This window comes from Pinus tabuliformis, chromosome Q (genome assembly GCF_031772625.1).
Source record: "Pinus tabuliformis cultivar Carrire ecotype Pingquan chromosome Q, CPIR1, whole genome shotgun sequence".
NCBI classification, from domain to species: domain Eukaryota; kingdom Viridiplantae; phylum Streptophyta; class Pinopsida; order Pinales; family Pinaceae; genus Pinus; species Pinus tabuliformis.
Window position 1 is genome coordinate 259114732 of NC_142296.1, and position 16115 is coordinate 259130846.

The 16115-nt window shown below is 38.9% G+C and overlaps 1 protein-coding gene across 3 annotated transcripts in view; it reads right to left on the bottom strand.

Moving 5' to 3' along the window:
• Positions 1–16115, bottom strand: part of LOC149219166 (ribulose-1,5 bisphosphate carboxylase/oxygenase large subunit N-methyltransferase, chloroplastic-like) — a 318086-nt gene that overhangs the window by 73275 nt on the left and 228696 nt on the right. For all 3 annotated transcript variants that reach the window (XM_089384288.1, XM_089384287.1, XM_089384289.1), the window contains 2 exons: positions 13999–14082; positions 11228–11361 (listed from right to left, as the gene is read on the bottom strand). In XM_089384288.1, coding sequence (XP_089240414.1) covers positions 11228–11361; positions 13999–14082 — 218 coding nt within the window. The remainder of the gene's footprint in view (positions 1–11227; positions 11362–13998; positions 14083–16115) is intronic.

Below are 16115 nucleotides of genomic sequence, written 5' to 3' on the forward strand. Positions count from 1 at the left end.
AAGGCAGCAAGGTAAGAAGGAACACAGGAATACACTGTCCAGTTCAATATATGGAACGCAGTCACAAGTGATGGAATGCAGACAAGGCAGCAAGGTAAGAAGGAACACGGGAATACGCTGTCCAGTTCAACGTATGGAACGCAGTCAAGGCAGCAAGGTAAGAAGGAACACGCTGTAATGTGAGGAATACGTTGTCCAGTTCAATATATGGAACGCAGTCACAAGTGATGGAACGCAGACAAGGCAACAAGGTAAGAAGGAACACGGAAATACGTTGTCCAGTTCAATATATGGCACGCAGTCACAAGTGATGGAACGCAGACAAGGAAGCAAGGTAAGAAGGAACACGGGAATATGCTGTCCAGTTCAATGTATGGAATGCAGTCACATATATATATATGGAACGCAGTCAAGGCAGCAAGGTAAGAAGGAACACGCTGTAATGTAAGGAATATGTTGTCCAGTTCAATGTATGGAATACAGTCATATAGACAGTCATATCCCTGAGCAAACCCTATACGGAAATAATGGGACTGCGTGGAGTATTGCGTGGAACTATAGCCTAGCTGCTTTGCTAGGCTGCAAGCCATAGCAAGCAGCTAAGGCTGATATGTGTATAAACTCCATAATGAAGCAACAAAAGGATAGCATGGGCAGCCTTATGAGCAACATGATGTATGATACATGGAGCATGGACAGTATCATGATAAATGTAATCATAAGTATGGGTTGTATGATGAAATCATGAAGCAGCATGACACATGGGCAGCATGAAGTATGAAGTCATGGACAACTTGATGTATGGGTAGCACAGTGATCATGAGCAGCATGATGATGCATGATGCAGCATGATGGTGCTACACGATAAGGTGCAGCAGATGAACGAAATGGATAGGTGAAGCCGTCACCTAGGAGAATCAGTTGAAGCAGAATTTCTTCCATTAATCTCATGTATCATCGTTATAGGAGATGATCTATGCTCAGATCTAGATAAGTCAAAGTATTGACTTCTGATGTAAATGTACTATCTCTCTCACTTTCGCTGCTGAACTTTGAAGATCATAAAAGAAGAATTGGTCAAGGGTTTCCCCACACATTATGGGGTTTGTCCCTGGCTTGCGCCACATCTTGTGTCCTCTTGTCTTGGCATGTCTTCTGCAATTTATATTTATGTTCTATCTGCAGTTTATCTTAATGCTGATGTGATTGCTAACTGTGAAAATTTAAATAAATTGCTCTAGCATAGAACATACCTAAAATTAACATGGTATCAAAGCTGAGGTGAAGACAATGCCCAAGCAAGAGTGAAGAGCAATCACCAAAGACAGTTGAGACAAGATAAAAGGATCAATGGGTTCCTCATAATTCACCTAGAGTAAAGTCGAAGCAGAGAATGTTATCAGAATGACACAGTGGAAGTTTCTAATGGCCTACCTAAAGATCACTTCACTGGGAAGTTCGGATCTAAGGGTAGAAGGAAAGGTAGATGTCTTGATGATAAGTTCGGCCCTTATTTGAAGAGTGTCCAAATGGCAGAGATGCAGGTCATCAAGGACACGGCCGACTCTTCAAGGAAGCAAGGAACCCCAGGAATGGAAGTTGAAGGTTTTAAGGTGGCATTCATCAATGGAAAGGTACGTGTTTGAAAATAGAGTTTTCAAAGATGCTTTTGAGTTCAAGGTTGTATTAAGTTACAGGAAGTCCACTGGGGACCATGTCCATTGACACATAGCATCGGAGGTCTGTGAGTCAGATGGTGACAGGGAAGCCTAAATTCAAAAAGAGCATGAAAGTACATGTCTGAGATGTACCGAAAGAAAATCTTACAAGGGCGCCATTCCCCTCATGTAGCAAGTCCATAGGTTTGAAACAACCCATGGAGTTTTAGATTCATGAACAGGAATCTCATGTATACAGGTGGAAGAAAGCCCTCTATGGCTTGAAGCAAAACACCCCGAGCGTAGTATGAGAGGACTGATAGTTGTTTGATGAAGTTGAGATTCACTAAGGAGTGAAACCAATCCAAACCATTATCCGAAGGTTATGGATGATAGACCTCTCATACCAGCACCTTATGCGGATGAACTATTTCTAACAGTTACAGACCCTCTCATTTGCAGAAGTAAGAGGGAGTTGGATTCCGGACATATGTTTTCCAGAAGCTCATATTTGGTTGAGCCTCACTAGATTGGTGCCAAGAATCTTCTAAGATGTCTTCAGGGCACAATCTCTCATGGATTGAGATACACTGCCGGAAATATGAAAATGCATGATTATTCGAATGCTGATTGGGCAAGTAGTGTGAAGGATCACTGGAGCACTTCTTAGTGATGTTTCTCTTTGGATTCTGCTTTGATATCATGGATGAGCAGGAAGCAGAAGTCGGTTGATATAAGCACCGCCGAGAACAAATACATATCTACGAGTATGATCTTGTATGAAGCTGCCTGGTTGGGGAAAGCTCTTCAGTGAGCTGTTTGTACACATGATGAATACCAATGTGATTCTCTGTAACAACCAGAGGTGGGATTCGATTATTGAGGAATCCCGTATTCAACAATTGCTCCAGCAGATAGACATTAGATACTACCTTATCCAAGATATGGTAAGTCGATGAGCAAGGAGGCTCCATCGCACTGAGAAGATACACAGGTCGCTAAAGCCCCGGGGGAAAGATCAAATCTGTGATTTTCCGAACGACTTGGAGTCATCAAGAGACCCTTGTACAAGGGTCCTGCATGTTGCATACATAGAGCTCTGGGAGCTCTAGGGGCTTGCGGTTCTTACTGGAGCAACATACGACCACAGGGTGACTCACCCTCCTCTGGTGGTGTGCACTGGGACAAGATGATTCGCTCTCTTGTGCAACAGGATGATTTGCTCTCATGTAAACAGGATGATTCGCTCTCCTGTGGACAAGATGATTCGCTCTCTTGTGGAACAAGATGATTCGCTCTCTTGTGGAACAGGATGATTCGCTCTCTTGTGTAGCAGGATGATTAGTTCTCCTGTGAGGTCTGGATGATGTGTTCTCCATGACAAATGTAGCGGGATGATTAGTTCTCCTATGAGGACAGGATTGATTAAGTTCTCTTGTCGAGGCATCCTACCCATGCAGTCTGGGTCTCATGGGAAGTACCTCTCATCTGATCAATGAGTAGGGAAATGAAGATAGGAACCATAGTAGTACTGATGGACGCACCGCTGTATCTACTGTACTCCCTACACTAGGATGACCTTCATTGATCTGGGATCAATGATACTGGTCTGGGACCAGTGGTAGGAGTTGTACCTACTATGACGCTGACTTCAGGTCGGTTGAGACTAGTCTAGGACCAGTGGTACATACTCTAAGACTGACTTCGTGTCAGTGCAGGACTGGTCTGGGACCAGTGAGAGTGGTACATACTATGACGCTGACTTCGGGTTGGTTGAGACTGGTCTGGGACCAGTGGTACACTCTCTGAGCCTGCGATACTAGTCTGGGACCAGTGGTAGGAGTGGTACCCACTATGACGCTGACTTTGGGTTGGTTGAGACTAGTCTAGGACCAGTGGTACACACTCTGAGACTGACTTCAGGTCAGTGGAGAATGGTATGAGACATTCTCGATCAATTCTTCTTCTTCATAGTTCAGTGGAGCTAAGTTGAGCAGAGCCAGAGCTAGCAGAGCTGAGCAAAGCAGAGCCAGAGCCAGCAGAGCTGAGTAGAGCTAGCAGAGCTGAGCAGAGCAGAGCAACAGAGCAGAGCAGAGCAAAGCTAAGCAGAGCCAGCAGAGCTGAGCAGAGCTGCGCAGAGCAGTGCAGGGCACTGATGGCAGAGATAGTACAGTGGGACTTATGGATCAAACGATGGAGTTCTCCCTAGTTGAGAGGGAGTGTTAAATTGGCAACTAGGGCCAAACTCCATGTGGGTCAGCTTATTTATGGCAGTTGATATTTTTATTGGATCGCTCTCGTCGAGAAGTGTAGGATTGATCTAAAGATCATCTGATTCCGATAAGTATTCATGGAGATATGAATTTATTTTGATTATGGATTTATCACCTAGCCGACCAACATCTTGAGTAGGCTCAGAAGCCCAAAAGACATGCCTATTCATCACCTACGTGGAGTATTGCGTGGAACTATAGCCTAGCTGCTTTGCTAGGCTGCAAGCCATAGCAAGCAGCTAAGGCTGATATGTGTATGAACTCCATAATGAAGCAACAGAAGGATAGCATGGGCAGCCTTATGAGCAGCATGATGTATGATACATGGAGCATGGACAGTATCATGATAAATGTAATCATAAGTCTGGGTTGTATGATGAAATCATGAAGCAACACGACACATGGGCAGCATGAAGTATGAAGTCATGGACAACTTGATGTATGGGCAGCAAAGTGATCATGAGCAACATGATGATGCATGATGCAACATGATGGTGCTACACGGTAAGGCGTAGCAGATGAACAAAATGGATAAGTGAAGTCGTCACCTAGGAGAATCAGTTGAAGCAGAATGTCTTCAACTGATCTCATGTATCATTGTTATAGGAGATGATCTATGCTCAGATCTAGATAAGTCAAAGTATTGACTTCTGATGTAAATGTACCATCTCTCTCAGTTCCTCTACTGAACTTTGAAGATCATAAAAGAAGAATTGATCAAGGGTTTCCCCACACATTGTGGGGTTTGTCCCTGGATTGCACTACATCTTGTGTCCTCTTGTCTTGGCATGTCTTCTGCAATTTATATTTATGTTCTATGTGCAGTTTATCTTAATGTTGATGTGATTGCTAACTGTGAAAATTTAAATACATTGCTCTAGCATAAACATTCCTAAAATTAACAACCCGTCACCATATTTTCTTTACATAGACTTTGAAGGGAGTGATAGTTTAAGTGACCAAATTGCTCATGCCAAAGTTTGCTCACTTCATCATTATGAGCAACAAATACTGAGGGAAGAATTGATGACCCAAAGTGTTAAACTTATACAACCTTGTAAAATCATCAGCAATGCAGGTAGCTAAAATCTGTCTAGGATCTCTTAGGTCCTTAATTACAACATCATGAGGTGAAAATTCAGCGGTTTTACCTTCACCTGAATGAGTTATCTGATATAGAGATAGAAGGTTGCAGGATAAGGTAGGAATACATAATACATCATTAAATTGACCATTGTCTAGATGAATAGTTCTAGTCCTTACAACACTAAGAGATCTATCATCACCAACATATATATTTTTGGTGTTACAATCATTCAAAGAATAAAACATGGCTTTGTTTTTGGCCATGTGATAAGAAGCTCTAGAATCAATGAGCCACTCATGAGAATGAGAAGAAGAAGATACATTTAGTGCATAACCAGACCGAGATGCTTGACAACCACATGCAGAAAGTGATATTCCTAAAGATGAAGTTGAAGTTGAAGAGTGCTCCAAATGGATGTTATGTTTCTTCAGTGTTGCTTCCAAGGCTTCCATCTTCTTAAAGCGTTTGGATTCTAAGTGGCCATCACAATTACAAAAGTTGCAATGTCTATCAATCTTTTTACCTTTGTTTTTAGTTGCCTTATCATTTCGTTGAGTTGATTTTTCATTGTGAGATTGAAATTGCTTAGGACCCTTGTTTGGTTTAAGACCATTCCTTTTAGGATGCTACTTCTTAGATTCTTTGAACTTGGTTGTTGATGGGCTGCTAAGGGTTTCTTAGAAGAGTTTCCAATATTAAGAAGACCAAGATGTAAGAGTTTTTCTTGCTCTCTTATTAAATAATCACAAAAGGCATCAAAAGAGAGGGACTTGTAGGCTTGTTCTTGAGAAATAAAGTCTTCTCTAGTAGAATGGAAGGTGGAAACAAACACAGAGTAGGCTGATCCTAACTTAGTAAGAATGGAATAAATAAGGCTAACATCTTCTTTCTTAACCTTAACACCTTCCAAGAGAAGTCTAAGGGTCTTGAACTTGGACAAAAAATCTTCAATGAAAGAAAAATTATTGGGGTCCAACGTAAGCAACTCATTTTCGATTTGATGGGCTCTAATTTCATTTTTAATTCCAAAAACATTACTGAGTTTTTTCATTGCTTCATCAAGGGTATCAATTTCTGTGATATGGAATCTAAGGTCTAGAGAAATAGACATCCCTATCAACCCACGTGTTTGATCTTGGTTATTTTCCCATTTGGCTTGCTTATCTTCGTCTTAAGGTTTAGACTCTTGGCTTGAGGCTATTCTATAAAGACCTTTACTTGTAAGTAAATCCACCATGTAGGACAGTCGCTGGAAGTAGTTGGTACTGTTAAAAATAACTAGGCATGGACTCTCCATTTTAAAAGAAACTGAAGCTGTATATGCTGAAACTAGGTGTTCAAATGGAAAGATCTTAAAAAATTAGGCCAACCCAAAAAAAAAAGGGCTCTAAAAATGACTTCCAGATGAAGAAGTTATGGCTTTTTGAAGAAAATTTGTTGAAGATGCCCATGAACCACATGAATGTTTGGAAGTTGATGATAATGTTATATTCAAAAAAATTTGCCGCCCCCACCCCCCCTTTCCAAACTTAATCTAATTAGCTCACTTTTAAAAAAAAATTACTTTATGTGACCCACTTTTATAAATAAGTGAAAGTCACTTTTACAATAGTACTTTATGAACTATCCACTAAATTGCAACTTAAATAAAGATAAAGTGACTTTAGAATTATAAGTGACTCACTTTTTATAATGGGTGAGAACACTTTTACATAAAGTAACTTTAAAACATAAGTTACATGTGCTTTTTGAAAAAGTAACTCAACAAAAAGAAAAACTTGAACCCAAGACTTCTATTCTCATAAAGTAACTTTAGACCAAGTGAGCTAGTTTAAAAGGTTAGTAATTGTTGGAAATGAGGAAGGGTTTTTTTTTTGCTCACTAAAGCTTTGGGGTGCGTGCTTACTTGAAAAACCCCTTTTTGCCTACAAAACAAAAAAACAACCACACAAACCAAACGAACAAGCAAAAATATCCAAGCCTTACGGCTTAAAGTTAGATTTGGCCAGAAACTAGATATTTTCCTCAATGTTTCTGATTTTCCGAAGATCAAACTAAGGCGCGACAGAAAAGAGCATACACATGAGACAAATCTTTTCTTTTTGTTTCTGGTTTGCTCAGATCGCACAGAGTCGCGGGGCAAAGAGCATACACAGAAATGAAAGGTATAGATCCAGTGATAAAAGAAATTATAGAGGACTATAAACCGAAATAAACAAAAAGATAAATAACTATAACTGCAAATAAAGACTACATACCTCCAGATCTTAAAAATGACGTAGCTAGGGTTATCAGAAACTTTTTCGCATGAAACGAAAGGGGTTTCTCACTGGAACAGATGCTCTTAACACAATAGAGCAGTCCTCTCAGTTCGAAAGCGGTCAGAAACAATAAACCTAGGAAATGACAGTCGGATGCAGTTGTAGCGGCTTCAAATTTGGATCACCAATGGATGCGGCCCTTGAATAGTTCTAATACCATGTAGGAATTTACAAGGTAAGTTCCTTAGATAGAACACCAAAGGACACTGCTCACAAACAGATCACAGATCAGTACTCCAGTATTCTTGACGTGGTTAAAACCCTCAAAGAGGGAAACAATGCACGACCTAAGCCAACGCGGCCACTTCAGGCAATTTATTAATGTAAAAAAAAACAAAATTTACATAAGCTTCTCTCATAAACAGTCACCTAACAAATAACCCTCCATGCTCTTTAAATAGAGATCATGGACCAATCAGGTGTTAAGCCACGGATCAAGTGTCGGTAATACCGAGGAGAGAATGAACCATTGGATCACTTCATATCTAGAACATATCGTGACCATCAGATTGTAAGTTAGAAAAAGTACATACTAAAGAAACACACTTTATCTGACTATACACTAGACCAAGTTATACTTGATTATTTCCTATGTGTCAGAATATCCTAACAGATTTCCTTCATACCGGGACTCCTCCCATCGGTGAAAGTCTGTAAAGAGTAGGGGACATTGACTGAGGTGACAGTCGATCTTTGTCCCGTTGTTGTCATTTGGTCTAGTCGTTGTCCCTGAGGTACCCCTCTTATGACCCCTGCATGATTGTGTGGCAACAAACCATGGAGTGCAGAAACACATCATAACATGATTTCTTTGAATAACACAATAGAGAGTGCAGAAACACATGCCAAATGCCATAGCGAGTGCAGAAGCACATGGTAACACGCTTTCTTTGAATGAAGGCAACTGCTCCTTACAAAATCCCTCTAGCAGAAACTTGAAACAGGTTTGTAACCAACAGTGTTTCAACTAATAAGGAGGTTGATTCTATATAGGCAAAGATTAATGGAAACAGACAGCAAAATGATAGCCAATAAAATTAGTAAAAAGGTCGTGAACAGAAGAAAAATCACATGGTAGCTATAATGCAGAAATGGTTGGAACACTGGAATGTAGTGGAACAAAGTTGTAGACTAGTTGAAAAGGAGCAGAAAATATACCTACAAGCTTGTTGCAAAAATGGCAAATGGAAGGAAAACACAGAACAAAAAAAAAGAAAAAAGCTACATAGATATGTTCAAACCAGCATGTGAAGTCACGTATGACTACTTGAAAACAAACATCCCATACAGATAAAAATGTATAGTATCCAAACTAAGTTAACGATTGCATGGGCTAATATATGAGACAGGGAGATGGAAGGAACCTCAGGAGGAGTAGGAATGTAGAGCGTTCCAGGTGTGTTGGAAAGGGTTGATGGAACCAGACCAACATTTCATATTCTTCATACTCCATTGTGAAGCATACAGCCACATCAGATAGCAGTTTACATTGGAGGACAACAACAGGAAAGCAATGTTTTGAGATGCAAAAATAGAGGAAACTACAAAAAGGCCATCATGGATGATACACTTAAAGGACATGATGTTAGGAGCAAACTCAACCAAAGTAGCTGACCCTCCTCAATGGGCACACTCAAATTTTGGACATGTTTTGGGATGTCTTCTTTCTTCCCCTCTCTTTGTTGAAGTTTCTAAGTTTACTTAGTTAGAAACCCTCCATACACTTTATCTGATTTATTCTTGCCTACTTGTTATTTTACTTAACAAATTATTTACAATGTAATTACTGAAAATAAACACTAGTGCATGCTCAACATATTACAGATCAGCAACTAAAGGAAACAGAAACAATCACACCATATGACACCATTATTTTTGGACTAATGTCCCCAGAAAAACCCAATGTGGGAAAACAGGTGCAGCTATCTAAGGGTTTTCTTATTAAGCAATATCAGAGTACAATCTGGGTTTCGAAACTGGCCTACCCAACAGAGAATTTCCTTGGTCGTAATACCTCTCAGTTTTTGACAAATCTCCTGGCTGAAACCCCGGATAAACCTTCCGACAGCTACTCAGCACAAATCTACCCCAGAAACCCCAGCATCAGCCTCTCTCTGGACTGCGTCAGCCCCTCTCTGCCCAGCGTTGGCCCTGCGTCACCCCGGATGGGTCTGCATCAGCCTTAGGAGGCCTTGTGTCCGCGCTCTAGCCCTCTGCGTCAGCAACGCTAGCCTCTCTGAGGCTCTGCGCAGCTCCCGGCTACCTTTGCGTGGCCCTGCGTAAGCCCTAGCTAGCTCTGCATCACTCTCCCCGGCTACTACGTTTCTCTCCCGACACTATCTCTGCCTCTCTGTCTCTTTGTACTCAAATGCCCCTCAGCTACATCTCCCGATCACTAATTCTCTCTCATAGCAAACCCCACTCTAGAGAATAGGATGACTGATCACTCTGGTGTTCTCTCCAAATGGCCCTCAAGCCTCTTCTTATACTTTTCCTATTGACATATCAATGGCCGAGATTAAGTCCCTAATCAACAGCTAAGATTAGATATGGCTTGATCCATGTCTTTTGGACCATTCTAACACAATTTCATATTAATACACATTAATATTTTATTTTCCCTAAGTTTAGACTTAGGGATTAAATTAAAAATATTAATTATTTTAATATCTTCTGAACTGTTTAGAATCTACCCAAACCCTTTCTGGGTATTGGAGATCTCATGTGCCCCAACGTCTCCACCAAATTTCGTGGCTAGAGCACATCTGATGCTACCCCAAATCAACACTCTTCATTTTCTCTTTCCATCATTCTTAATTTTCTATAGGAATCAGAATTTTGTAAATATTTTCTGCAAACATAAGACATTTTAAAAAAAAATGCATAGGAATGCCACAATGAGATGTCATCATGTCGTCCCATATAAACCAGTGGGCCCTGTTGACATTTAATAAAAAACTATTCTATTATTCTGCTCTCTCTCTCTCGCTCTCTCTCTCTCTCTCTCATGGATACATGGGAATGTTGATTTTTAATTTCATGTTTTGAAAGGTCCAAGAATGGCATAAGTCCTCAAACTACCCCGACAATCATCAATTACACTTTCCTATATTGATGGGTTTTTGCGACAAAACACATTAATGATGTCCAACTAGTTGCAAAATCCCTCCTAAACTTAATACTGTTCAAAAGATTCTCACTGTTAATTGTTAATTGTTAATTATTAATGTGTAAGATGATTTGTGAGGTATTACATTTAAGTAGGATATGAATCATCTCTCATTTATATTATGTGAAACAGTCCTGCATTGAATCTAATTTGTTGAGTTGCTAACCTCAAAGAACTTGTCATCATCTTCTATCTCTTTCAAAACATCTCTTACGTTAGGTATGCAACCCCCTCTGATGCCTTTTCTCTTTTCTGAATGCTTCCTTACAAATGGCTTGTTCTCACAAGCATGCCCAATGCCTGAAAGGGTGAAACACAACCTTCCATACAGTGGGCCTACAACAGACAGATCTCACGTTCTCTAACAAGAAGAAGCTCACATTCTGCTGAGGTTCCATGACAATGAATACTATTCAATCAAAGTCACCAAGCAACTTGCATTTGGCCCCAACCACTAGAAAAATGACTTCAGAGAATCGAACCTTGGTGGGTGGGCTAACACGCCACCATACTTGTTATTCAATCACAAACCATTCTCCCCTCTATATGTTTTACTTTGTATCAAATTTCTCCCTTTGAGTTGATATTTGAAATACTACTTCTCAAACTTTAACACTAGTTAATATATCAAGATTCAAGAAGATACAGATACTTTATCAAGGTGCTAAGAAAATGATACAAAGCATTCTACAAAGAAAACAAATTCAATGGTAACTTACTTGATGATAAAAGAATTTCCAGCAGTGTCATAACCATTAACATCCAATAAGGTTGGCATATTGTTTGAATGTAGAAGTTCTAGCTTAGATTTGCGCAATGAATCTCTTCTTGATAAGCCCATCCAAATCTCTACCTAAAATGAATTCAAAGTTTTATTTCTCAGCTAGATATCAAAAGTGGCCAAATTGAACTATATCAACATCTAAGCATTGCATGACATTCAAAAGGAAAAGACCAATTAAAATGTAGTAACTCTTAAACATGTTCCCAGTTGATAAAAGATGGTAATCTAATCTACCCAACAATAATAATTAAACTCTACTCCAACAAAACTACTAATTTAATGGACTCAACAACAAGAAAAAAGCTCTTCTCCAACAAAACAATGAGTAGGCATGCAACATTGAAAAATCGTGTTTTAATATGTAAATTTCTCAATCAATGAGCCTACAAATTAGATGTCAACCTAAGCACGGGATTTTGTTCTAAACTATTTAGTATTGAATACTGTGCATGTAATGGTCCCCCATAGCATGCAATAAAAAGAAGAGGCGGATTTGAGGCATCCTTTTCCCAAATGGTTCAAAGATGGTTGATAACCATTTTGCAAATAACTCCCTCCTCTCTGTGATTGTTGACCAGGGTTCAATTAATTACGTTCCTGCATGCTTGGACACTTTTGACTCTACTTCAAGTGCTGTGGTTCGTGACCAAAACAGAAATTTTTGGTAGATTGGGATGGTTTCTCTGCCAAATTGGATTCCAACTGCATGGAATATAATCAACCTAAGGTGATTGTTAGATATTTGGATATTCCTTTTGGCTTGTGGCTGTCTCCAGTATCTATGTGGAAATGGTGTCTGCAGAAACTTCAAAACAAATTCCATGCCTAGCATCACAAGGATCTCGTATTTTCCATGCCAAATTAAACTGTTGTTGAGTGCAATCTTCAAGGATCTCATGTATATTATGTTTCCTACCAATTCTCTAGTAGGGCTCAATTTTGACAACATGTGCAGAATTTATTGTGATATTTATTGTCCATGTATGGTGGAGAGAGGGACCTTCCTTTGGCACCAAGGCATGTGTGTATGCTGCCTTGTTTCTAGGCTCATAGGTTGAGCAGGAACTTGGAAGGGAATTTTCTTCTAGGGATATCTATGGGATACAGCTTAATGAGCCTAGAAGGAATCATGTGCTCTGGCTCAAGTGTATGGAATCTGGATTGATTATCGTCAAGCATTTATCAATCATGGAGATGTGAGGGCTCATCCCAGAGATAGATATTTTCAAAATGAAGAACAGGATGACCAAGCCTTTTTAGAGGGAATGAGAATGGACCTTTGGTTTCCCTTTGCAACAATATGAGTCCAAGAACTATACTCAGTATTGCATCAGCAAAATTCGCTTTCCTCAGTCCTCAAAGCAAGATCAGTGTCATCTGACACAAAGGACTGATGGGTCTGCAGACTTCATAGCGCATGGTCAATTCAACTTTCCCATTAGCTGAGAGTTTTTGCTTGTTTAGCAATGCATCAAGTGATCCTGTTCAAGGGTCGTTTGGCCCATGGTGGACTCTCTAACAGCCTTTCCCTGTTCATTATAGCTTGGAGACAATAAAGCACATCTTCTAAGGGTGACAATTTGCTCAAAGTTGTTGGAGGTATTTGCAAGATCAATTTGCATTTTTTTTCTTCAAGACACAATCCATTAGCATGCTACCTTGTTTGAATATTGTCGTCTCTAGTTCATTCTGCCTTCACAAGAATCTACCAGTGCTTGAGGGTCTAGATCAGGTGTAAGTCTATGTTATGAATGTAAATTATTAATAATAAATAGTTAACAGTGATGACTATACTGAAGAGGCATGGACATGACCGTTCATGAAGGGGCACCTGCCTAGGTATACAAGCAGGCCCTCATTTGTAACAATTCCATCATCTCATAGTTAACAGTGATTAATATACTGAAGAGGCATGTCTCATAAGGACATGACCGTTCATGAAGGGGCACCTGCCTAGGTATATAAGGGGCACCTTATGGGATGATGGAATTGTTACAAATGAGGGCCCGCTTATATACTAGGCAGGTGCCCCTTCATTAACAGTCATGTCCTTATGAGACATGCCTCTTTAGTATATTAATCACTGTTAACTATTTCTTATTAATAATTTACATTCATAACAGTCTATTTTTTAGCATAAGGTTAGTTCACTCTTTACTTTTTGTACTTTTTGGCGCAATAAGGCACGCCATTAGCTCCTTACTATGTGGTGTGATGAGGCACACCATCAACTCCTACCCAAAAGTGCCCTGTTGATCAAGGATGCTCAATCTTTAGAGCCCCTCAGTTATTCTGAATTTATTTTTGTTCTAGTCACGTTACTGAAAAGGTTGTGATATTCATTTTATATACAACACCTTATTTTACTTTACAGTTAATAAATAATTTTTTATGAATATAAGATGTATTTTCAGAAGAAAAAAAAAGAATTAGTTAAAGTTAAACCTTAATGACAATGGCATAAATAAATCCTGAGTTTGATCATTTATAATCACAATGCAAGCTAAATCATGCCTATGCTTTACTATGGTGTAAATAAAGTACAATTCATGAGAAAACAATACTCACAATGCCTACCGATGTCCATAAAGTGAATCATATCTAATCAAGCTTAGCTATTTCCTATAAATTCCTCGAGGGTTCCCTTCTAAAATGAATTTTTAGAAGATGTAAAACAAAGTCAAGTCAAGTAGAAACATAGCTAACCTGGTCATGTGGATTACATGGAAGTGTGAAACCAAAGTCAAGTAATAAAGTAGCATTGGAAAATTTTCCGTAGCTAATTGAGACCTGCATTATTTATACTTGATAAGCACAAATTCCACATCAACTAACATCAAGAAATCTAAACCAACAACAAAATAAAAAACAAAGGCCTTGGAAACTTTTGAATGCCATTTTCAATTACTCTATGAGATAACAACAAATTCCCATTGCATGCTTCTTAGATCAAACATATAGCAGCAAATAAAGCTAAATTTTGATTCACGAGATGCCTACCCATTTAATGGGATAACACTTTACATATCCTCAAGTCATTCATGATCATATAACCAAGTTTATGGTGCTTAACATCTCTAGCTAGAAATAAAAATTGAAAATGATAACACCATCATCATCAAAATGCCCCTCCACGTTATCTTCATATCTTGTACATTAGCATACACATAGAGGCAAGATAAAATGCCATTATATCTTAGAAATATATATATATATATATTATTTTCAAAAATACAACAATGCAAATCCCATTGCTTGTTAGTTACAAATAGGTATAATGTAACAAGAAAAATACTTGCAAATGATATTTATTACTATTGAATAAGAATATGAATTGGTGGTACAATAACCCTCGTGATGGTTTGCTATATAGCATTTATACAGAATTGAATGGTCACAAGGTGAAAGGATACGTGCCCCTTGACGATTCATTTTAATCAATTAATTTATTATTATTTATTATGTTTATAACATTGCCAACCCCTTTAAAAATTGCTTTGTCCTCAAAGCAAGGGTAATGAGAGACATTGTTGGCGACATTTGCCATGATGGATCTTCTTTTGGAAGTTTTTTCTATTTGACAAGGTATTCTTTGATTGCTCTGGAATGTGATATTTTTTGTTAGTTGCAAGAATTCCTTCTTGTTCTAAAATAAGTCTTCCTTCATCATCAAAGTTAGGAATCTCTGTTTGAACAATTTGTTGGAAATTTAATTAGAGTGATGAATTTCTGATCATGATAATTACTTGTGAATATGTTTAGAGTTTTTTTATCCTTTCTTATAATTCATCAAGCAATTACACAAGTACAATGCACAAAAAGAGAAGAAACACCAGAAATTAGGCTAGAGGCCAAGGAAAAACCCACAAGGGGAAAACCCAGTAATCCTTTCTTTATAGAATCTTTAGTCAACAAGAGAAATCCAAGTTAAATCAACCAGTAAACGAAGTGCCAAGTCATCCCTCCATCTGTCCATAATATTGTTCACAAAACTGCTTCAGAGCTCAGGTCAGTGCCTCAGGATCTGCCACAAGAAACTCATACCATTACAAACTGAAGGTGCCATAGAAAACTCACATTAACTAGAAGCATGTGCCTTAGATTCGTATGCCATAGATACAAATTGCTTTTCACAGGATTGCGACCAAATTGGTTGCCAAATGGCGAAGTAATGGTGCCAGTGTATGTTAAAATTGGGCAGTGTCGGGACAAATTTCCCCAAAGGGAAACCCTAATTCCCAAAGAGTAAACCCTTGAGCCCCAAAAGAAGATTTCTATTGGTAATAAGGAAAATTCAATTGGACTAAAATGAAATATTATTATTGGGCAAGCATTTGGAAATACTCTCAATATTATTTCTTTGAGTAAAATTTTGAATTCAATTATTTCCCTCCATATTGTCTAATTCGGCCTAATGTCGGCCTATCCCAACAGGCACCTATTCGGATTGGGAAATAACTATATATAGACCATTGAGTTGATCACCAAAAGAATCTCGTCTAATTCATAAGGTTCTGAGATTTTCGGATATGTCTCCTCTCAGCATTTTTCGCAAGGATTATATCAAAGGCTATAGGACTACACTCTCTCGTATATGGCTACAGTCTCTCACATATATGACTACTCTTTTGCATATGTACAGGACTACTCACTGCTATGACACAATCCAATGGTCTTGCTCTTGATGGCATTTGGTCTCGCTCTTGATAAAGTCTCACTGTAATGGAATATTGTCTTGCTCTTTGCATGACATCTCTGTAATGACAATGATCTCATGAACTTGCAACCTTGATATTCTGCAGCGTATTCTTATTTGTGAAGAA